The sequence below is a fragment of the Rissa tridactyla genome, chromosome 2 (genome assembly GCF_028500815.1).
Source record: "Rissa tridactyla isolate bRisTri1 chromosome 2, bRisTri1.patW.cur.20221130, whole genome shotgun sequence".
NCBI classification, from domain to species: domain Eukaryota; kingdom Metazoa; phylum Chordata; class Aves; order Charadriiformes; family Laridae; genus Rissa; species Rissa tridactyla.
The window spans coordinates 145,106,406-145,131,296 of NC_071467.1; the positions used below are offsets into that span (position 1 = coordinate 145,106,406).

At 39.3% G+C, this 24,891-nt stretch overlaps 1 protein-coding gene across 5 annotated transcripts in view; it reads right to left on the reverse strand.

The window, feature by feature from the left end:
- Nucleotides 1-24,891, reverse strand: part of RSU1 (Ras suppressor protein 1) — a 107,200-nt gene that overhangs the window by 63,968 nt on the left and 18,341 nt on the right. For all 5 annotated transcript variants that reach the window (XR_008464775.1, XM_054190945.1, XM_054190944.1 and 2 more), the window contains exons 4-8: nt 19,865-19,985; nt 16,176-16,294; nt 14,572-14,654; nt 14,187-14,301; nt 359-491 (exon numbers count right to left, since the gene is read on the reverse strand). Coding sequence is in view for 4 of the 5 variants with exons in the window: in XM_054190945.1 (XP_054046920.1) it covers nt 359-491; nt 14,187-14,301; nt 14,572-14,654; nt 16,176-16,294; nt 19,865-19,985 (571 nt within the window). In the remaining variant the exon portion in view is untranslated. The remainder of the gene's footprint in view (nt 1-358; nt 492-14,186; nt 14,302-14,571; nt 14,655-16,175; nt 16,295-19,864; nt 19,986-24,891) is intronic.

Genomic DNA, 24,891 nt, shown 5'->3' on the forward strand with positions numbered 1-24,891 from the left:
ACTTGCATCCAAAATCATTAACAAATATCTATTTAAATCTATAAAACCTTACTGTACATACTTAAAATTAATACTTCTCAAAAGCTTGCAATGCTTGCTCATTTACATCTCTCTTGTTACTTAATAGCTCTTGGAAATGAACAACAAATGCAGGACAACATCAAACAGTCTTTGTGCTTTCCTAACATGTCTGAATCACGTTTATTTACCTTCTTGTTCCTAAAATTCCTTAATACCCTGAATACCAAGCTACTGCATGGATTATGAAAGAAGGGTATAGCTGATAACACTTTGCCAAACACACTACAGGAAAAAAACCCAACACAGCTACAGTATATAAGCAACATGTAATACTTACTATTTATATGTTTCTGAACGAATGTATTCAAAAACATGAGATACTCCCAGCTGGAATTGGTCAGCAATAGGGGTAACCCAAGGATTGTTCTCTGCCTTGAAGACTTGCTTTTGACCAGTCAAATCCAAATTACCTGAAAGGGATTAAACAAAACAGCACATGAAAAAAAATCTGAAATACGAAAAATTTGAAAGAAATATCTTGCTGTGAATATAAAACTTTTCATTCATTTCAGAGAGTACAACCATAATAAAAGCAAATATTTCAGTCTTAGCATTGAGGAATAGGAGGACATAGCAGTCCCCACCACGATGGATGCAGTTCCACCCTATTCATTTCAGTGCTGCTACCTATTGCACAGCAGGATTGAACTCAGCCCACTGCATATAATATTTATTCATCAAATTAGTTTAAAGCAGGGCTTAATAGCGCATAGCTGCTGGGCCCTCTCCACCACAGCTTGCAGGAATGAAAGGAGGTAGGAGTTTGCTCTGCTGAAGCTTAGGCATTGCAAAGCATTTCTCAATCACTGCTCCAAGCACGTCAACAAGCGAAGCCCAACAGGATTTTTGCCTTCCCAGTGCCCAACGTGGTGTTTATACTGAGATCCTACCGCCAATCTGTGGTTGTAGTTCTCTATACCGAGAAAAACGAAAACGTCATTCTTGCAACATGACAGTTTTACCTATTTTGTTGACAGGAAGACTTAAGAGACCTATTAGGGGCTTGCTTGAGGTTTTTTTGTTTGTTTGTTCCTTTTGTGAACGTTTACCAGTCAAAACCAAAACAGTACATGCTCTACTGAAACTCCTCATTGGCTATGGATACAACAGGCTGAATTCCAGGAAGGTCTGGCCATTGAAATATTTTCTTGTGTTCCATAAATTAAAATAAGAAATCTGTGCTACCATTTTAAATTTATTTTTGTGAATTTTACGATGAAGAAAGGTCTACCCTCCTTCCATAAATGTAAAGTAATAAATAAATAATAATTAAAAAAAAATCTTTAACCATGGGAAACAAAACCAAAAAAAATTTACAAGGTTTTGAAGACTGGCTGAACCAAGCTGTCAGAGAAATCTGTAGTCAACCTGACGTGCTAGCATTCCAAAATTAAAGGCACTCATGTAAGTAGCATGAACACACACGCATGCAACGGGAGCTGCTGCAAGCCTGGTGCTCGCTGGCCGTTTCAGTGCGTGTTCTGCATTACAGCTAATCCTCGACCTGTTCCCCTCCGTAAAAAGGGTTAACACAATTAGAGTAAAGACAGACCATTATACCGTGTGAAAGGATGTCATGCATGTCATATCAGCCTATCAACAAGTTACCATTACCTTAGCGAGCTCATCTGTCAGCTGTCTGAGGCCCGCTCTGAGATAACAACAGGCAGGGCGCCTTCGCCCCTCTGTCAGTCAGGCGGCAATTGCCCTCGCTGCCTCACGCTCCACTGTGCCTCGTTAGCAGCCTCGCGCCCATCTCCTTTATTAAGAGACTCGGCAGCCCTGTTCTAACAAGGATCAGGAAGCAGGATTAAGTACTGTGACAAAGAGGACCTAATAAGCTAGAAGCCAGTGTGTCTAAATCCATGCTGGCTCACGGCGCAGGCTCACGCTGCTCGCTATTCAGTTTTCAGGCACGGGCCACCGGGGAAGCAAGCCAGCGCCGTGATTAGCCGTAACCCTCTGACCGGAGCCACTATGAAGATCATGTATCACTCAGGGGCTCGCTTTGCAATTGCAAATTGGATTTTCCATTTTATTACCTGCAAAAAAACCCCACATGCATTGCTCTCCAAAACTACCAACACTGTAATTACAGCTCTGCATCAAGGTAGAATGATCAATCTGTGTACAACTAATAAATATAGTTATTGGGGAGGCAAGCTTGGCCCCACTGTGGGTCAAATTGCTTACAAAATTGCTTACAGGATTAAGTCACACATTCCCCAAATCTCAATAGCCAGAGTCTCAGATGAATCCTCTAGTCCCGAGCTGTGACAGAGATTTACCACCCAGGGAACGCTGCCATATGTTTCCATCCCTGCAGCACAGTGTGCCCACTTCCATTCCAAATACCACATGGCCCATTTAAATGTAATTGTAATAAATACTATTCTACTAAAGCCAAAGAAATCTTACAGCAAAGAGAGGACTGCTCAAGCAAAAAGAACTGTTGGTCTCCATGCCAAAGTAATCACTTAATTTTCCTCTGCTGTCTGTTTTTCCCCAAAACACACCAGGGGCAGGTACAAATATTACTTTTTACCTTCAGAGGGACGAGGCAGACAGAGGCCCTAAGGGTAAAATTAATCTAATTACAGAGGAAACTGAGGCACCTGAAAGTCCAGCATCCGCACTGGAATCCACCCCCTCCCTGCCCAGGACGCCCCTCAAGGAGCCCTGCCAGCAGCAGCTGGCCCTGCAGCCTGTCCCACTGGCCACCTACAGCTGGAGCCAGAGGTCAGCTACCACCTCGCAGCCCAGACTTTGAACTGAAGAATTGTTGCAGTGCGAAAAGGAAGAACCCGTCATGGCAAGCACCAGGCAGAGAGCGGGTGCTCCTCCGCAGAGGAGGAAAGGAGGGCTGCCACACCGAAAGGAGGAAGGACGGGGCACCCACGCTTTAAGCTCTTCCCTCCAAAATTCCCATCTGTAAATGAAGGATAGAAATGGGCAGAAAATGAAGCAGGGTAAGAAGTCACAGAGAGCCTGCCCTGCCTCATCAGCACTAGGGAGGAAACAGAGCCTTATGCTCCTGCCACAAGGCAAGCGACTTGAGAACAAAGAAGCCGTATAATTAAAACTGAGACTGGATGGAAACAGGTCACTCCTGCAATCACCGCACATTACTTGGGGCCATATCCTGCTGTCCTTTCTGTACTTACAGCTAAAACATCCCTGAATCAAGGGCTTACCTAATTCTGCTCTGGCTGCAGGACACGCAGGAGTCCCAAGCACGAGGCCAAAGTCTCAGTAACATCTCAGGAGCAGTACAAACACAGGGGAGCCCTGCATGAACCCTTCTGCCCCTGTGCACCAAGACAAACCCAGCAGCGTGGAAGAGATCACCAAACCCGCCTGAAGCAATGGCTCTGGTACCAAGCTGATCGCAGGAGCGCTGTGCGACTGGACACCTTGCAGATGTGTCCCTGTCCCTCCACACCACCAACAGTCTCCTTGCCTACATGTTTTTTTAGCTGTGCTAAGAAACACTGTTATTCCATCCCTGCAGCACTAGAGTCATGGGCCAGGGAAAAAACCATGGCAGATGCGCCTTCATGCATATTACCTAACAGCAGCATCAGCAGAAGACTATCCCCAGGCCTTTAGGAAATTTATATACTGTTCTGCTACACAGATCACATCAAATCCCTCAGATATTTTTAGTAAGCAAAATACAAAATTGCCTCTAGTAAAAATCCAGTATTGAAGATTCAATCACAAAATATATTAGGGTTGGAGATTTCATTGGTCATTGCTGGTTTGATGTTTCCATGCACATCAGCCTATTAAAAAATATTTATCATCTCTAAAACTTGGCACAACTAGTAAAATTGTATTTCTTCATAATGGACTTAAGGTTCTTGTTATTTTGCCATACTGAAAGAGATGAACTCCACTGAAACGCATTACAGTCCCATACCTCTGGTACGAGAGGAGGAGAAGGCTATCCTTAAGATTAGTCAGTACAGCCCCTTTCCTGGATCACAGAAATGTTTTTCAAATTATTTTTGAGTGCTTCTAAAATTATTCTTATAAGTAAATAAATAAATAATCAAAACTATATATCCCAGAACCCAGGTCTAACATGCTTGAAGAATTTTCTAATATCTAAGCCTGGATGATACTTTTTTAAGCTTTCTATCTTGAACAGGCATAGATTTCCAAGTAGGAAGAATGCAAAGTGGACATGTGCTGCTACGAGTGAGCAGATACTGAAAAGAGAACAGACTCTGGAATAGAGAAGAGCAGAGATAAAGCTCTAACAGCTGACTGCTGTGGATGACCTGCACAGAATGACCAAAAGCCTTCTAAAAGGAGTCAGCTGTGTGGTCTTAGAAATACCTGATATTGGCATTTTTTTCTCTGTCTCAGCACTCATTGTATCTAAAGATGATCCTGAACCATTAAGTTTGATTGGTGTGACTGAACTCCTGTGTTTAATCCACCTTAAAAGCCACATTGTCCCTATGCCCAACTAGTAAGCTGTGCAGAGCTGGAAATTGTCTGCTGACCAAATCCCTTGTTAGCTGCCACCCGGAAGCTACAGTAAATAGATCTACACCAAAACAAACCCTTGAAAAGTCAAGGACAAAATCAAAGTATGCATATTTTTAATTTCCATGTATTCTAACTTATGTCAAATACAACTTATCACTGCTTAAATTCAGAGCTCCCACAGCCATGGGTGGACAGAAGGGACATCTTGTATGACAGTGGGCACATCCTATCCTGAGTGAGGTTAAAGGGAAAAGGAAGCTACCGTTTCCCTGCACCTCCCTCAATAAATCTGTCCTGCATTTGATCTAAAACATGATAGTTAATGCTTCTTGTTATTTTCCTTCAGTGCTGTTGAAACAAAAAGTGGTTTGTGTGAACATTCGTATTTTGCTCAACTGCCTGCAAAGGTCAGAAAAGAGCTCATAAAAATCAAATAAAATGCTGCCTCCCACAGTCCTGATTGCAGAAACTGTCAGAGCCAGTGATAATGCTACCTATCACTTTGACCAAGGGTGTCTCCAGACTTCCCAGGCTCCTCCTGACCATTAGATTTAGCCTGCAAGCACCTCTTAATATGCAACTATAAGCCCCTCATCCTCTTGTGATGTATGATATATGGACTGTATAATATTTACCCAGTGTATGTATACTTAAGGTATAGTAAGATATGACAACTGTACGCAGGCATTACTTCAATACAAACAAAAGAAAACAGAATGAACACAAACCTGACTTGTCCTTTCCACTTGAACGCCCCTTGGCAACACTTTAAATACTTTCAAAAATTAAAAGGTGAAATAAAGTAATTAAACAACTCTGACATTTGAGAAGTGAACATTGGCATTCAGCATAAGAAACATGATCCTAGCTGTAAAATGCCAGATCAACGCTTCTTTGTAATGGTTTAAATTCATCCCTAGTGGAGCTTCATTAAAATCCATGGAAATAATTTTTAGCCTGTTGTCATGGTTTAACCCCAGCTGGCAACTAAGCACCACTGTAGCCCAGCCAAAACCAGCACACCTGTACACTGCTGAGTTTCACATCTGTGTCTGGTTAATACTCTGACTCACCTTCCAGCCTACCCTCTACTGCACTGACCTGAAGGGGAGTCCTCAGCCTGTAACACATCCCTTCAAGCCATTCCTCTCAAGACTGCAATTTAAATGTTCTTTCCCTTTACAACACAAAGGTCTTGTTCTCTCACTGTCGTACATAAGGACAGGAGGAATGAAATTAGTTTTATTTCTTTATTTTAGATATAAATACCCTAGAATCCTGTTTTATTAAAGGCTAAGTAAGGGCTCAATCCACTACACTAAATTTAAACTTAGGTTATATGTAAAAATATTTCTGTCCTGGCTTGTTTTAGATTTACTTTACGCTACAGGGCTTATAATTTTTATTACTTCTGTGGCATGTGCTCTGTCTCCATAGAGAGAGAAATTTGTTTAAGCATGGGGTGGAAGAAATATCATGACTATTATGTCATAAAAATGACAGCAAAGCAATTAATTGTGAATGATGTCTTAAAATCTATTTTAGAAAATGAAAATATATACCTATTTCTATACCATGGAGTGTTATCAAAATCAAATTATTTTTACACCAATCTTAAGCACATATAAGCTGTGCATCCGTAACCCATATCATTCCTACAAACCAGTAAGATCATCTCTGCTTTGAAGACCTCTCACTTTTGAAGGATTAGTAACAGAAGAGAGTAGATTTGAACAGTAGTTACAAAGGAGCAGCAAGACAAGGGAGAGCAAAGATTTCTTGTACATAAGTGAAGTGTGACTCAATCTTTTTCGAACGTGCAAAAATATTCATAGAAATATTCCGTATGATAAACAAATCTACAGCTCCATAGCATATGTTGGAAATATACATTTGCTTATTGATGAGTTTCTATGCACTAAAAGAAAACGACTAGTAAATCTAAACCTACACTGAAGCGCCTCCAAAAGATTGATCCTAGCAACACTTTTGCCCTCTTACACCTACATGCTTGCACTGGAGAAGGTCTAACAGTATCCCTCCGAATCACCAGCATGTCAAGAACCCCGAAATAGCTTTTGTGGTGGTTTTACGTAACAAGGGAAAAGGTTCAAGTCTCAAATAACAAGAAGTCAGATTCGGCACATACAAATAAACCAAACAGATACTCCAGAACATCCATCAGACAGAAGCAAGCTGTAAGTCTTCCTCTGACTGCTTTCCTGACCACACAGACGGGAATGGCTGCAGCCTCATCAGTGAGCATTAGACAGGAAGCCCCAGGGTAAGAGAAGGCTGAATGAGCAATCTGAAAACCAGACACTGATGGGCCTAAGCCCACTCTCAGTTTTATAATTCCTTTCAATTTTTTTTTTTATTTTACAATTTTTTGTATTTTTTGTAGTTTTACAATTATTTACAGGAGTACAGATACTGCAACGTCACACATTATTCTAACAACTTCTTAGATGTAAATGAGAATTTCCAATAATGAGTTCAGAGATTAGACCCCAACTTGAATGTTCACTTATCCATCTAACAGCAGATCTCTGTGTCAGTTCAGTAATTGAAGAGTTTAACAAAGTCATTTCAAACAGAAAAACATCTGGTCTGAAAAACACCAGGAGATGGAGACTTTGCCAATGGTGTCTTTTTCGAATGGTTCATCACTGTCAGAATGCATTCTTTATTTCAGTGCTGAACTGAAGTTCTCAAACACTGCTGCTGCTGCCCATCTGCAAGGCAGAAAGATGACCTATGCTTTCTTCTCATAGAGTTAGCGTGGATCGTCAGCTAAGCCTCCTCTCACTCTTCCCTTTGATAGGTTAAATAAAGACTCTGATTATTCAGAGTGGGATCCCAGAATAGCTATTCTGTTTGCTTCAACTCTCAGCAAAAGGACCACTGCTGAAATAAAGTAAAAGCAGACCAACTAAATCTTGAATTCATTACCCCTGACTTAAAGGTGAAGTGATACAGGGCAAACTGGTATTGCCTCAGCTACCGCTATTACAATTCTATTCACTGTCTTACAATGTCTATTCACTGTGTGTGTATATATATACATATGCGCTGTCTATTCACTGTATTACAATTCTAATTCACTGTCCCACCTCAACTTTTCAAAGAAGAGAGTTTAAAACAAAGTGAATTTAGTCCCGAGATATTTATACGAAACTCCAGCATCATAGCAAAGGTCAGCCAGAATCACTACACTGAAGCGTAGTGGGGAGTCTGGCACAAGGAGACTTTCACTCCAGAATGTGTCAGGACTGAAGATGAAGCCTGGGAAAGACAACAGAACAGATGAAATGCTGAACTTCTCCCTTTCTCCCTTAATACCACATTTCACTTATTAAGTACAGGCAGAACAGAGATCTAACCTGGCTGGGCAAACTCACACTGCCATATTCAGGTGACACAAAGAGTCATTAATTCTCTGTGAACAAGGGAAGAGCCCTGGAAATTTCTACCATCACTCCACACAGCAAACCTGACCTTAGCGTAACAACTAGTAGAAACAGTAAATAATATTAACGTTCACTGATGAATGCCACAAAACAGGAACTTACTCAATGCAGCACACAAGGCACTCCCAGCCAAACAACACTCTGCTAATGGCTTGTACTTCCACATGACAAATCACACTGTTTCAACAGCCAAACTCCACCACACACAGCCTGCAGGTACCAAGGCAACCAGGCCAGCTGATGCCATTGTGTGGGCAGCTGAGGGGAACGGCAGAAGCAACAGCATTTTGACAAAAATCCAAGAAATTACTTCAAAATGTTTCCTACATTCTTTCTAAAATTGTTTCAAATTACTTACGACTCGGTTAAATTCCTTTCTGACACATTCCTAATGTAAGAGAGAGACCGTTTACTGGAAGACCTACAAGTATTGCTAAGTTTCGCCGTTTTCTTTCTTTGAAAGGTGACACATTGTGCTGGAAACACCATTTCCTTCACTGCTTTGTGTAACAACTGTCTAGCACTGACCGGGATCTCGAGGGGCAAACAGTCAGTCACTGCTGAGCGTTGTTCCCAGTGAAGAAACCCAAGAAACACACTACGCAGCAGATGCCTTTTGGAACAAAGGGAATTAACGTGATGTCAAAGAAGTTTAACATCAAAGACGTTTTAATGGCACAGGAAGTATTACAGGCTTAGAGGATCAGCATCCCAATTTATTTTGAAATATATTGCACATTTTTTCCAAACTCAGAAACTCCCCTGGGATTCCCAATTACATGGGAATTCAACAGAGCATTCTCTCTTTGAAGGGTCCCTATCAGACCAAAATCTAGTTAATTTTAAAATATGAGTGCAAAAAGGATTCACTGTATTGCTTTTGCCCCGTACGTTTGAAACTTCCATTCAAACACAGATTGCCAAGTACTCAGAAGAGCAAAACCACTTTTAAGTACTATGAAACACATGAAATTAACCAAATTTAACAACAACTATAACATTTGCTCAGATTGGCTCTAATTAGGGTACTCTTACCTACCACAGCTCCGACAGAACAGATGAAATATTTGCCGACAGAAATATCATTATTATGCTGATGGTACTTATAATCAGAGTACAGTCAACATTAGGAAATCCTACACACACACATACTGTAGTCATCTGAGAAGCGACAGTAGGACTTGCATATTTTAAAAACTAATGTAAGATCAAATCTGAATCTTGGGAAGTTTGGCAAGAATTACAGCAGTGTAAGGAAATGAATGTCCATGGTGTAAATCTAAATGGTGGGCTACAGAAAACACCTTTCTGTGTATAATGAAACCGCAGAGTTGTCACCTCTTCGCATGCACCTTAACTCCCATCAAGTACTTTGTGGAATCAGCCTGGTTTCTAACCGCGTAAAAAGTGGTGGGTTTTGGTGGTGGGTTTTTTTTTTCTTCCTTTTTTAACTTAAAACAAGCAAAAAATTAAAAACGCAATTAGAATATTCACAAATTTTCAGAGATGCTTTTCTTACATAAATACTCTGTCCATGACCTATCTTGTTATGTACATTTTTCTATTTTTCCTTCACGAGTAACTGCTACATCCTAGAAAACAGTTATTTTCTTTATCCACTGGGAAGTTTAATAAAGTTCCTTACTTTCTTACACCACCTTTGCCTTAGTTCCAAAACTAGAAACATGTAATTTTTTTTTTTTTAAATTGCAAGGTATCAATTAGTTGTTCCAGTGCTCAGCTGGTGTCCAGAGAGCCCCAGGATGTTCAGGCTTCCAACAAGCACCACAGACCTGTATTTGCAGGTGTAAGCAGCATTGTGTTGTGACACAGGTAGAATGCAGTGACGGTTTATACTGAGGTAAGTAAAGTTTGATGTTTACGTCAAGTATATTTAGAAAAGAAAAATCTTTTGTGAAATAAGTGATTCCTATGTTTGCACATGCCCGTTACAATTACCTAAGTAAACTCCTATTTCAATTAATATTAACTTGAACAAATAAGTGCAGCAACTACTTTGCGTAATATAATATTCATTCACAAACTCTAGAGTCATTTCAAAAGTCTGAATTTTAAAATGTCCTCTCCTGTGACGGAAATATTGAGACTTCTGGCAGGAATCCTTGAACTTTCTATTTAAAGCCAATCCTTTATCCACAGAAGATAATTTAGCTGTTCAAAACTAAAAAATGATGACAGAATTACTTAGGCATTCTGACATACAGATTTAATTTACAAAATGTTTCACCCTTCTTAAAAAGGAACATGGCTACTTACCCCATAAAGGTTTTTTTCTTCTTTAAAGGGCTTGTATTTTCCACTTTTCAACTATGTACCTAACATCACAGTTTTGATAGTGTCTCCCTATGCCTGAGGAAATTATCTGATAAAGTAGAACAGTACTGAATAGTATACTTAAAAGCCATTGATGCCAACATTCAGTTTTGGAAAAAGAGGATGGTAATTAGAAACACATCCTTAGAAATCACTGTTCTTCCCACATGCATAAACATGAGCAAACTCCATGTACGTGTGCGCGCACATGTGTGTTGGCGGCAGGGTAACAAACACAGTCAACATTAGAATCTGGTTTTAAAAATCTGCCATTTGCTTTCACATCATAAACGCAAACCTACAGATAAACTAGTTACATTCTCTGGGTGGCTATTTACGTTTAGCTACAACTTTGTGAATATTCTGCACCTTATACTACTCTTACACTCCTGACTCAGCTAAGAAAATCTTTGATATGGCACATATGGGTCCACATAGATGACCATACAATGAACTAAAACACCATCGTTGATCTTACTAATTACATCTGTCACTTTACATGGTTCTTGTTTCTTCTCGGCTTTCTTTCCAAACACCGTTCCAATTGTTAAATGGTCAGAATACACAAAGTGACAGATTTAGTGCTTCTTTGGCAATTCATATAACTGACTGCAACTCTGTTGTTGCAGTGAATCATGATTTATTTGTCTTACAATGCAGCACATAACCTTTTAAATGCTAAGGAAAAAAATGCCAGCGCCTCTTTAAAGTTTATATATGACTGCCCACCACCATTCCTCATGAACGGGGTTTTGAGAGACAAATGATGAAAACACGCTGCAAATTCCACCCACCTACTCCTGGCCATTTCCTCTGTTCATCACTCACATGTACTGTATTTACAGACAAGCTCCCTCACCCAGAGCACCACTGCGCTCTTCTAGACAGGGGTCTTCCTCCTGGGCAAGAATATTTTTCTTAAATTAGTGATAGGTATTCTCTGCTAAACACAGAGGAGGGTAACGCTGATCTCCCCCAGTCCTCTTACTGGTGTGTGCCACACTCAATCACGTCAGGTGAAATTAAGAGCAGACTGCAAGTTTTTATTTATTGGTATCTCTCTCCATTCCAAAATGTGATCTCAACGCCTGTTTATGGCCTTTTCTCACTCCTACTCTCCATGTCGTCTTCTGCACTTATTTCCATTACCTTTAAAAACCAGTTTAATGTACTCCTCCCCTTCTCCTCATTCAAATACACTGTTTTATTCGGCTGTTTATATTGTGCCCATCTCCCTGGTAAATGAACATCTAATGACTCATTGCTGTCCACCAGTGCCGAACTAAGCCAGTCAAAAGCCTTCAGCACCTTTAATTATGAAAGTGATAATGAGAGAGGAAAGATTGTTTACTTTAAATGGAACAGCAGTACCTCCAATTAATGCAAATAGGACCTGTTCATTAAAAAGCTATTTATCCGACAAGCACAGCACAAAGTATTTGGATAGTTCTCCTTACATTATAATCCAGTTTTAAAAATTTAGGAGGGAGAACTCAGGCAGCAGATAAAATTGTTTTTCCCTCAGAAGACGACTATGGAATTCGCAGTCCATTCATTAGGGTGCAACACTCGCATACCACCTTTCCTTGGCAGATTTAAAACTGTTTGTAAAGGGGCCTGCTTCTGTAAATTGCCCTAGTTTGCAGAAGGGAAAACAGGGCTGCAGAGACAAAGCGACTTCTAATTCAGCAGATTCATGCTTGCCTGTGGCCTGCTCCTACCTCATCTCAAACAAGCTCTCCAAAGCCCAGCCTGGTGCTCCATTTACTAAAATCTGTTTCCTAAATGTTTGCCTAGGTGTTTAACAAACAAGCAACACCGCTTTGCACAGTAAATATGCTTACAAGTTGCACAAGTTATAAATCTAGCCTTCAGTGTAATCTCCTCTGGAAATATACCACAAAATCTAGGCTATTTTAATTTTTTTATATATACATAAAAATTATTCTAGCACTACACATGGCATAGACTGCAATAGAAATTACACCAATTGATCATGAATGAGAATCTTGGGTAAGACCATAAAATGAAGAGAAAAGTATAATTTATAGGATAGCATTTGAGTAATAAAGAACTGAGGTGACAAGGACTTAAGCTGTGTCAATGCACATCATCCTAATCGGGTGGGGCAAAATGACAAGTCCTTTTTCTACCAGATTGTGGTATCGCTCTATAATGCAAACAAATGCTAACTAACAGGAGAAATGCTTCCCTTGGCCATCCTGAGCTTTGCAGGTCAGTGCAAAATAAAAAAAGAATTTTGTTTCAAACATTTCCATTCAGTTTGGACAGTGATGTAAAGCCATTTAAAGTGAATTTGCTGTTATGCTCGTATGGCAGCAGCATGTTTAGAACATTTAATTAGCTGCAGAAGGTGGTTAGACTCAGTGCAGCACTTAACTTCCACTTTCTGGAAAAAAACAAGGCTATAATTTAGGAAGCTACATAAAAGTACATTTAGAGATACTACATGCTTCTGAGATGTTACTGCTGTTGAAAAGGATTTTATAAATAAATATGACTGTGACAAAAAGCTACAGAAAGTATACATGTGTCAAGGAATAAACATCTGAAATTAAGCAAACGAGAGCAACTTTCAACTACCGGTGATGCGAAATGAAAAAATAAAAAATCCTGAGCATCATATAGTCCAGTAGATTGACAAAGGCAAAAAAACCATGGTGGATAAACAAGTAAGAGTCAAGACAAACATCTTCCCCACCTCATAGAAAGCAGCAGACACTTCTGTATGAAACAAAAAGCACACATTGCAGACTGTCACATTTATGCACACAGCTGCCACATTCTCTAATGGGTCGACGCAAGTTCTTATGACAACAAATAATTTTGCTTTATCATGCAAACTTCAGTCACTATCTTTCTCAGTTTTGGGAACCATTTGGAAGGTACCAGTAGAAACAAAGAAGTTGCCACAGTCCACAATAACAAGAAATAAGGAACAAACCCTGTGTAACAGATATTTCAACAACAGATAATTGATGCAGCTACGTTATTCCCAACAAAAATATTTTATGACAATATTTAAAAAGATCTGAAACCAAATTCTGGCATGGGGCAAACAGGCACAACTTCTATTGAAGTTAATGCACCTCCTTAAAATGGAATACGGCAATACAAATTCACCAAAATCAATACTTAAGTTTCAAAGATAAACTCTACCTTATAGGTTTAAAGAAGCCACTTGTAATCATATTTAAATGGCCGATATCACAAATTCAAAGTACATCAACCAGCTCCACTGCTTTAAGTGAAACCGCCATCAACTCACTAAGGTAGGCTACCAAAACAGAAAACAAAAAAATTCCTCTAATTTAGCTATATTTCACTCTAGTTGATCAAACTTCCATTTTCACAGGAACAGTCACAAAAAAGTCAGTTATACTGCTGTCATTTTTGCTTAATATAATTTTGTCTGATCCAAACAGTGTTCTCAAAACCCAGCCAGAGACAAGAATAGCTTTGCAGACCCAATATTTATGATATCTTATATAAAGCAAGATGCTGTATGCAAATTGGCAGTCAGGTGTACTAATACACAAGGAAAATGTAACATGAAAAAAAACATAATAAAACTAAACACACATCATCTTCTGGCCTCTCCTGCATATTGAGTAGGAGTGACAAAAGTGAGTCTTTCTCACAGGAAAGTAAATATTAGCAGCAATGACAACTTAAGCAAAATCATTTCCCAGAGTTTAACAATTGGTTTCGTTTCAGCGGAAACACAGTGCATCATTATTGTTATTATTCAAATAAATAAAAGACCATCCATAATCTTACCTAGTTCTGGGGGCAGCACAGTAAGACGATTTCCCTGGATGTGAAGTTCCTTCAGCTGAGTGAGCTCACCAATTTCTTTAGGCAGTGATATCAGGTCATTGTCTCTAAGACTCAGCTAAGAGTGAATATAAAGTAGTCAGAACAATTTTTGGTCACCATAAAGCAGCCTAAAACAGAACTCTACTCCCTCTGCCCCCACCTTTCTCCTAAACGCTCAATTCTTCCAATTTATTTACAAGTGTCTGCTGGTAAACAAGAAACAGTTCCAGGTGTAGTGGTCTATTCCCGCAAACTTACCCTACTACTCCTCAAATTGACTAGATTCTATTCCTACAAGCATTGCAAAAGTGAATTGATTTTCCAAGAATTTAGATAAATTACTTACTATCTGCAACTTTGTGAGCTTCCCAATATCTGGCGGCAGGATTTCAAAATCGTTGTCACTTAGATAGAGTGCACGCAGGGTGGCTGCAAATTAAATAGCAATATATAAACAGGGTGGCATATAACCCAACCGTTTGAGGTCTAATCAATAAAAGGGAGTCAAGTTTGATTAATAACCCTGACTTGGTGAAAAGCCTTTGACACACCCAGGGCTCACAATAATAACAAGCAGGTCAAACTTAGATTTACTGGCTTATTGTATTGTTGGTGAGTTCAGGAAAACATCTATATTCAAAAGGACTGGCACAATTAACAATTTCTACAATAGTAGATTCTGGCAGGTTCTGGCATATAGTCTCAATGCTCAGCTGTCAGAATGCAGTCATTATTCTTTATTCTTCTTTATTTCTTATTTATTACATCAATTTGCATCCTAAACAAACATTAAAAAAAATCAGATTTTTTGGACAAATACACATCTATATTAAGCTGTACAGAGAGCACAGCCTAACGCTGGGAAAGAAATCTTAAAAGAGAGCAATACTGAACACTCAAATTATGTAATTTATAATTTCCATGCTTAGTCTCTACGAAATTTACAGAAAAAGAGATGACCCAGCACGAACATGTAGCTTGCTATTATTGAATGAGCGTACATGATTGTTTGAAAAAAAAAAAAAAAATTCAAATGGAGACTCCCAAAGAACTGTCGGGTGCAGCAGGAAGCAAGGTGGTCAGGTCAGCAAAACTTCTCCTCCCCACCAGAGAGGAGATCCCATTTGTCCTTTGCAGTTTACTCCTCCTCCTCTTTTCACTTCATTATATGTAACCATTTTTAATAATGCTGACTTAAAAATTTCCCTCTGCCAGGTTACAATCATGAAATCCCTCAGACAGCGGCACTCCTTCCTCTCCCCTCGCCTTCACTTTTGCTGCTAAATGCACTAACTCTGAAGCCACTTCAGCACAGCACAGTGCAAAGACCAGTAAGGTAGCAGAACCACTGAAATCCAGAAAGTGCCAGAATTCAAGTTGCTTAGGCAACCATAATACAGCCCTTTTGCACATATGCATTACAATACCTTTATTTTAACTCTCTGAGCTTGTATTTTTAACATGTGCAAAGGTCAGCTTAGCTCTACCATTCCTGTGCCAAACCTTGTAACTTTACCATGTTTTTTAACGTACTGGACGCTTCAACATCCACGTGCTGTTAAAACTATTTCAGTAACGAACCATCAAGAACACAATTGTTTCTGGAGTCAACACACAACAGTTGCCTTGCAAAACAGTTTCCTTTCCCCTGAGGCTTGCAAGCTTACATGAAGTTTTAACTGCATGTATGGGACCCAAGGAAATATTACTCAGAAGAAAATTAATATACCATTACTAACCAAGTCTTCTCATGTCCAATGGTGTCAGGTGACTGCATGCAAGTGGTAAATATTGCTGAGCTATGTAGAAATAGTCGAGAGATATTCAAAGGAAAACATAAATATCATAAAAAATTCTGTTGGAGTTCGGTCTCCACCAAATAAATTTCAACTGCAGAAAGCAAAGCACCATATCATGAAGATTTGCAGAGTTTTTAGAAAAGTTTCTTACTCAGATAGAAGAAGTTTCCTGGTAGAGAATTTTCATTTAAGTTATTGTAAGTCAAGTCAAGAACCTCCAGAGCTGGTAAAGAGCCAAATCCTCTTGGCAGGGTGTTTAACCTATTCATGCTGTAGGTGAAGAAGAAAAAACAGAACACGACATCAGTATTCACTTCATCTGGTAGGAATAATACAGGCAATGAGTTTAATTTCTAAAAAGTGTACTCTAAACCAAACTACCCTTTTATTTTGAAAAGGGCTTGATGCTACAAAATACTGAGCAAGCCTTTGGCGATGCAGGCCTTTTTTAAATCTCTCACTCCCATAAATATGCCAAAACTTATATACTTGCAAGGAATCCCATTTATTATGTCAATCAACAGCCACACCTGAAACACGAAGCACCAGGGAGAGAGGTGCCACAATGCTACGCTCAGCTTAAACAGTGTGCCACGGAGAAAGCTAGTCCTTGGTAGATGACCTATCTTCTAGCTAAACTACAAATTACCCTTTTGCACATCTTCTTGACCACCTGCCATTCCCCCATTCCACATAGCTCTTCACCATGGCACCAAATACAAAGCGGAATACCACAACTGCCCGGTATTTATGTTCATTGATAATTGCTGCTCAAACTGCTTCTTAAGAACAGCAAATTTGTGTCACTAGATAACTATCAATGCACATGGAGCATGAAGTAAATAAAATGTCAGTCCTCTGATTGATGAGGCTTAGTCTAAATATAGCTCGTTCAGCCCGTCTTAGAGGGTTTAGGATAGCAGTTCCCACTGGTAACAGCCAGAAGAACAGGAGGAAAGCTACCAGAAGGAAAAGGTTTCTCTGATATCCTGGAGCAGAAGGGGTACAGAGAATAGTAATTTTTCTCTGACCTCAGAGGGCTTGAACAAGGTGATCCAGATAATCACTAGAGCTGCTGCAACGGCGAAGAAAGGCAAGGAGCTGGAGACAATATTGATAGCACCTCACTGTTTGTGTATGAGCTGGAGCTCTGCCTGCTTAGCATATGAACAGCAAAGAACTATCAACTTATTATTTATACTGTCCCTATTGCATGTACACCAAACATAAAACTTGTGTGTATCGATCTTACTTCAGTTACCACTGGGTTTGAAAGCAGAATAGAGAAGATAGGCATCTTCAGGAAAAGCATGCACTATTTTGAAGAACTGGATTTTATTCTTATGTGGGGACTGGAAACAATCATGACCTTTCACATGTTATCTCTAAACACATTCTGAATTTGACTCTCCTTCTGATGCAAAAGTGATAAATAGCCATAGACACAATTGAAGTCAAAAGAAGATGTAACGTGAGTCTATGAAGTGTGATGTAACACTAAACTATCAAAACTCAAGTTGAAATATTGACAAAGTTAGGTATCCAAAAATAAAGACTTTTGGCTCTAATCTCCCCCATGCAATGTCTGACAAACACTGTGCTATACCATGTGATAAATACTGTGAAATACATCTGTAGGACAGGCCATCTTCTAGAAGTTCTTTAGACACAAAATTAAATACAAGAGCAGCTGCACGTCCAGACTAAGCATGACGACTACACACCCATGTGAGCACAGGCAGGAGAAGCACATACAACGTTTCTTTTACAGACTCTCAGATACTAACTTCACCTTTCCTCTCCCACTTTTGCATAAGCCAGCCCCACCAGAACAAGAACCTGTAGAGATCAGCTCTCTGTAGCTAAACACCAGATGAAATCTTCTTCCTCCTCATGCCCCATAAGAAGTCCTACCAGGGACCTGCACCTCAATAGTAGTAGCTATTAAAATACAGAAAGGCATTCTCCACTATTGCTACGGTAGACTTGTCTCTGTTTTTAAAACTGTTATTTATATCAAATAGGACTAAAGAAAGCAGCTCCTTTTTCACTAGTAAAAAGGATGGGCGGCCCTGACGGCCCTCCCTTTTGCAAGCAAGGAGCAGGGAGAGAGAGCAGTCTCCCTACTGACAACAGGCAGAACGGTATCTATTCTTTGGCATGGAAAAAGAACCAGCTGCAAGTCCCTGCCCAGCACAAGTTCAAGCATTGAGCTTGTGCCCCAGAAACCATGCCACACCTGCCTTCCAAAATTTTTCTTTTTTTCCAGCGTTCAGTGCAGCAGTACACCTTCCCTCTTTTCTACCCTGCTACTTGACTATGCTCTTATTCAAGCTTCCCCTCTCCCCCAGAGGGCTGTTTTGATGCCCTGTGTGTACACATGCACTGCAGATGACAAGAGGGTTTACAGGCTGCCCCCCAACAAACTACTAGGGCAGAAGTTTCCCCTTTACTAACTCCAAGGACCTCTGAAGCATAGCCTATTTTGCTGGGCTGTAAATCCTGTGCCTGGAAGATTATGGCTGAAGAGGGGATTAAGAAGGAAGAGCATTTAATCTACAAGATCTTGGGCCACAGGACACATGAAGGTGGCAACTGTGATTCAAGACCTGAATGCCTGCTGGTCTTAACCCCAGGTGGACTTTTGCACTACATCTTTTCCATTAATGAAGACCAGTATTTGAACTACACTAACAATTGTCACTGCTTCAGTCCACGGAAGGAGCCCAGCTTCTTCCCCCCTCCATACACTGCAACATATACCATTGCAAAAATATGGATTTAACCCCCAAGATATATAGAAACCTGATCATGAATGAATATTCACTCTGAAAAGCAGCTCCAGGTTCAAACAGATATTAGGGCATGCCAGAGATCTAAAGTAACCAAATAAAGACCAGAGAAGACAGATCATCATGAAAACATTTATTGTCATTTCAACAGTTCAAGATGCAATTCAACTATCAGCACTTCACAAAAGTATCTAAAGCACGATACACAGATCTTCGCCAAAATCATTCGGTATTTAAAATAGTAAAAAAAAAAAAAAATCCTCAGTTTAAGGTCTTCAGAACCTTGAATTTATAAAATACAAACATTCTTCAGTGAGAAGACTATAAAGCTAAAGCTTTCCCCTACCAGTGTTTTTCTAATTAGTTACACTTTAATATGCCCAGTTAATTTTAAGGAGGTTTGTGCTTCACATTTATTTTCTTAATAATTCAAGAAAGCCTTCTGGAAGCATACTTCTTACAAAGTACCACCAACTCTACTGGAATATAGTATCTCAACACTTAACAGGAATGACTTTGGCTCAAATTCAGTCAATAGTAGCTCTCTGAAATAAATACACATTTAAAGACTTGCTGCTTCTTTTAAAGGTTTAATAGAAATTGAAATGTCTTTAATCCCAAATTTGGGACTTTGGAATTAAAGTCCTAAATTAACATGGAAAAAAACAGCTTGCTTTTTTTTTTTTTTTTAAACAAAACAGAACAGAATATAGAGCCTGTCTCTTACACAGCAACCACAGAATTAAGAGACAGTTGCTAGGGAAGTAAAATTCAATAATTGTTAGGTTTTACTTCAGTATTAGATGAATGTGAGTTGCTGTTTGCCATTAAACAGTTATCAGTATACCAGAGTAAGTGTTTGATCACTTTTAAGTACCTGATTATCCAGGATACTAGATAAACACTCTGAAGTCATAATTGCCAAAATATCCTCACAAACACTTTCAAAAAGAAACTTTAATAGCAAAAAATAAGAAATTCCAGGTTCCGTTTCAACAACATTTGGCATTACCTCTGTTACAGAAAATTTTTGCATTAAGATACGCACCCAAGATTCAGGTGTTTGAGCTTCTGAAGGCTGCTAATCTGTGTAGGCAGCTCCTCAATCTGGTTGTTGAAAAAGTTGAGCACTTCTATGTTTCTCAGGTCTGCGATGTTTGCTGGCACAGCTGTGGGAAAGTTTTCATCGTGAGAGACTGCAATTCAAACTAGCTACCTAGACTATAGATGCTCTACTAGCACCCGTCTTTTGCTCTGTTTGTAGTGTCTGACAGTAGAAACAGCATCTAATAGCTACTGCAATAAAAGCAAAGTTTATATCAAAAAAGCCTCCTATCTGGAATCTGTTCTCATTGCTAAGAGCAGTCACTTTGCACTCTTCAGAAAACTACTACCAGCATTGTAAGGTATTTTGACTAACAAACACCACTGCAGAGAGACAAGGACAACAAATGCTCTCATAGACTAAGAGAGAGAAGCAGGTTGTCCGCTTGAGTTCACGTAGCACACGCGGGTCTCAAAAGAGCAGACCCCAAGAGATTCAGATAATTTCATTATTTGAATTGAAAAAATTAATGATACAAGTAGTTACACCAAGACGACAGTTTTATTAAAGGTCTTTAACAGCAAACATGAAATAAAAATTCATTTTTAGCAATAGCCCATTCTGCTTACTGCTTAAATAATCTAGCATCCAAGTTTTTTCCATTTAAGATACAACAAAATTTACAAAAAAAGTAAGTTTAGCCCTAAAAGATGGACTCTTTCAGTTAACCTCCAATGAGTGAATAACTAGCTGATCAATACACATACATGGGTACACTGGATTACCAACAAATCAACATCTGCTTGCTCTCTAGAAACACAAAAAATAATAAAGAAGCACAATATGAGTATGTCTGTACAAGTGAGGTTTAAAAGCTATTTAGATTTGTATCTTTACCCCTTAAACTTAGTAAGATTTAAGCAGACTGCTGAGGTTTACATAAAAAGAGGTTGGCAAATCACCTGCACCAAAGCTTGCACCTGTGTTCGATATTCACCTTGGTTCAGTCTCAACTTTGACTGCATCAGGAACCCACAGAGTGCACATCTAAATAATTACAAGTTTTTATGAGGCCATGATTTTTCTTTTATTTGTTGGCATGAGGCAATCTCAGTCTTGAAATGGAGTCAATAATGTTTACAAAGCAGAACATTATAGTATGTCACATTTACTAGACATTGTGAACAATAACGGGATGCCTAACAAACACTCTAATTACACTACATAAATATTACTGTTGAGGGCCAAATTCATTGCAGAAGATTTCTAGCAGACTTTTTTTATAAAGTCATTAAGGCAAATTTGAACATTTAAAAGCCCTCCCTTTGCGGTATTTTCCAACTGGTCCATGCATATCTGTCACTCAATGACAGCAAGAATTATGTGCCTTCAGAAAGTAAAGGGTAATGTACTACTACTGTTGTTTTAAATTATTCCCTAACAGAAGTGAGGATTTTAATTGACATAATTCAGCTGTTTCCAGCCTCAATATTTCACCAGAATAGTAATTACCAATATTAAAATGTTTTCCTTTCAGAAATTAGACTTTATAATTTGACTTTGATGAGATGCAGTGGACTGGCAAACCATGTTACTGCTCTTCTCAAGCAGATACTATGTTCATGCAAGACTAGTAATCAGAAGTACTAGCAAATGCAGGTTTTAGCTTAGTCAAAGTCTAAATGATACAGAGATCAAATACAATTCTCCTGAAGTTACACTGTTGATGCAATTAATAAAAATTCAGTATGAAGGTTTTGGCATTTTTGACAGTGTAACAGATTACACGCTCCTAGAAAAAAAAAAAACCACTGCAACTTAACATCACAAGTTATGCTAAATGTAATGCAGAGCTCTGTTGTGGGAACACTGAAACAAGAGCCTGACATCTCAGAGGTGACTTACCAAACCTACAGTCAGCTTGGCTGCCTAGGTGTCAACTCTGTGTTTCAATTATTCAGGTTGAAAGCCATCACCAGATGATAAAGAAATTAAGATGTTACCCAAGACACCAAAATTTCTCAAAGCCAACTGAAAAAAAGTACAGTGAAATACTTAAGAATACTTAAGAAAAGTACAGAAAAAAAAAAAAAAGAACTGAAAAAAATCTTACACCAAGGACCATACACTATCACTACAAAGAGAGGAAGCCCATGAAACTTTTTTGATTGTGCCGTGAGGCTGGACTACAGAAACTGTCAGACTATAGAGACAACTTGTTAGTGCTACCCTCATGCAAGGAAAGCCAGCGATACCTGACATGCATTTCAGTTGAAACAGTGTTGGTTACAGGCACCTTACATTTAGTCAGTCCCATTCACAGTGGATTTAGTTCCCTAATGACCTCTTGCATCACAGAGTAGCAGCAAAGCTGTTCTGTGTCTGTGAACAGACCACAAGATGGGGACAAGTACCCTCCAAGGAGCCTGACAGAGTCCAAACAATAAGTGACATCAAGCAAAAAGCTGGACCCAGTTACTGAGCTACCCTGAACTACTGACACTGATTTAGTTGATGCATCCTTTCAAATACCTGTCCAAACCAACTTGTTTCCCATCCTTAAGAAAAAGGGAATTCTTAAGCTTGTATCTCACTTCTGACTTAAGCTAGGAGACTGCAGGGAGAAAAAGATTCATTACAAGGAAGAAGGTGAATGATGATCTTAATTAGAAATAAAATAAAAAAACCAAATACAAAACAATCAAAAAAAAGCCCCATGAGGCTACCTGGAAAAAGATGACATCTAGACAGGAAGAAAATGGCTTCTAGAGATTTGTTCACAAAGATTACACTTGCACTGAAGATCACAGCAAAGAGAACTGTAGTGTCAATGGGTTACTACACAGTTGAAGAGTCTCTGATTCTATCTGCTTACCTGACTTGCAACCATGGGGCAAAACCTCAACTTCCATTGCCTAGTTTATCAGAGGTTTTAAATTTGGTTTTCTTTGTGAGGGCACAGGCGTGAATAAGCGTCCCTAGAGAACAATAGGAGCTGTGCCCGTGCACACTGTCCACTAAGTTTCTGATATATTTGTATAATTGCCACATGCTGTACTTTATGTTATAAATTACACTTAGGATACTTTATATCATTATTTTCTTCAAGCCATATGAGAAGCTGCATGGGTAAGCAGGCTAAAAAGGCTAAAAATTTAGCAAAGGATTTGGATAAATTACTTTGTGTCTCACCCTGTTAAATGAAAGTAAAAAGCCCTAATCCACAATTGTATTTTTTCGTTTGGATGGAGGGGCTGGAGGTATTTAGTGAGACAGAAAAACAGAAGAGTAAGCTTGTGGTAGGGGAAAGAGGACCTTTTCCTGTAACAGCTTATTTTCTGGTTCAACAATTCAGATGAATGAATGCTCTCTTGGATTCAAAGAAAAACAGAAGACTGAAATTAACTCCTGTACTGGTCTTGTAGCTAAACTGCACAGATCCAGCACCTTCAGGTCTAAAGATCAGCCGTGGTCAAGCAAGGTTGACTAGGCATATAATGTCGTCTGTTCTGAACTTTACACGAGTAAGTGCATCCCGACTACCGTCCCACTGTTATGCTGCAAAATTCTTCCCAGATATATAGCAGACTGCAAAATATCAAAAAATTCATGTTCTGGCAATACTGAGTTCCACTCGAGTCACCTTCTCATGATGAGCTGTGAGAGTGAACTGTCAGCATCCTGGTTCCATTCACCCACATATTTACAGTACGATCCACAGTGTCTTAACAACTCTTCTAAGACCATCTGCTGCCCAGTGTCATTAACAACTAAACTCCCCCTCAGCAAATGCTAGTAAAATTTGGCAGCCCAAAGCCTTTGCGTTCTCCTGTGAAGCTTCAGTCACATCATGAAGCCCCATTCATATTAAGTCTCACTTCACAAGACCAGGAGCAGCTTCCTTCCCCGTGTTCAATACTGGAAATTGCATACGGTGATTCACTATGTCAGCTATAGACTTCACCTTGATTTCAAGAGCTTGGTTGAGAGTAAGAGTCTACAGGCTGCACACCAAGGAATAAGAGGCTCCTGGAAATAAGGACTGTCAGCTTGTTGTACTTGAAAGCATTTACAAACAAACATGCTCTGTTTTGCCCTGAAGCTAGTGGCAATTGTTTAGGCAAAAATATATTCTCATCAGAGCAGCCTTTCACTCAAGGCAAGTTATTCCTACATAAGCAGCAGCTGTTCAGAACTCCTGATATGATTTCCAAAACATACATAAGAAGGATTAAATCCTGCTATTCAATCCCTATACCTCCACACCTAAGTATCCTGGATCTGGACTTTAGTTCTCTCTCTACATCAAGAGCCAGAAGCCAACACTAAACATCTAGCTTTACTAGAGGGCTGATGTTGCCCTCTGTTGGAGAGCAGATACTAAGTTAGATGGACCGTTTATCCGAGACAGCTATCATGCACACACTAAGAACCTTTAAATCAGTCAGAGCAGCTTGGACATAAGCGTCTTAGACGTAACCCTTTCTCATGAAGCAGGAAGTCAAGTGGTTCTCATACCACTACCTATAACTGACATCTAGATCCAGCTCCTTTTCTATACCCAACCTCTGACAAAGGAGGATGAATACAGAAAATGGAGGAGAAGAAAAGATGATGCATTTTTCCACCCTCCAGTTGTTCCACTCTGCAATCATTCATCTAGATTTCAATACAAGTCCTCTTGTGGTGGCAGGGCCCTTGATACAGCTGAAAATGCAGAGACTTCAGAAAGTCTCTATTTCTGCAAGTGATCTCCAGGATTATTTCTCTTAAAGTTTCTGTGAAGCACTGGAAAACAACAGGAATACTCACAGCTTTGAAAGTAAACAAACTCAGGTGTTTGCAAGATTAAGTCTCCATTTGCTTTTTATCTAAAAGATGAAATTTAGTCTGGTTTTTTGTGTTTAGCAGGGACCAACATGAAATCAAACATTTCTGAAAACACTCTTAATAAGAGAGACCCATATAAAAATTTCCTTTACAATTTAAAACTCAAATATAAAAAAATTTTGACAAGGAAGCTCAGATGA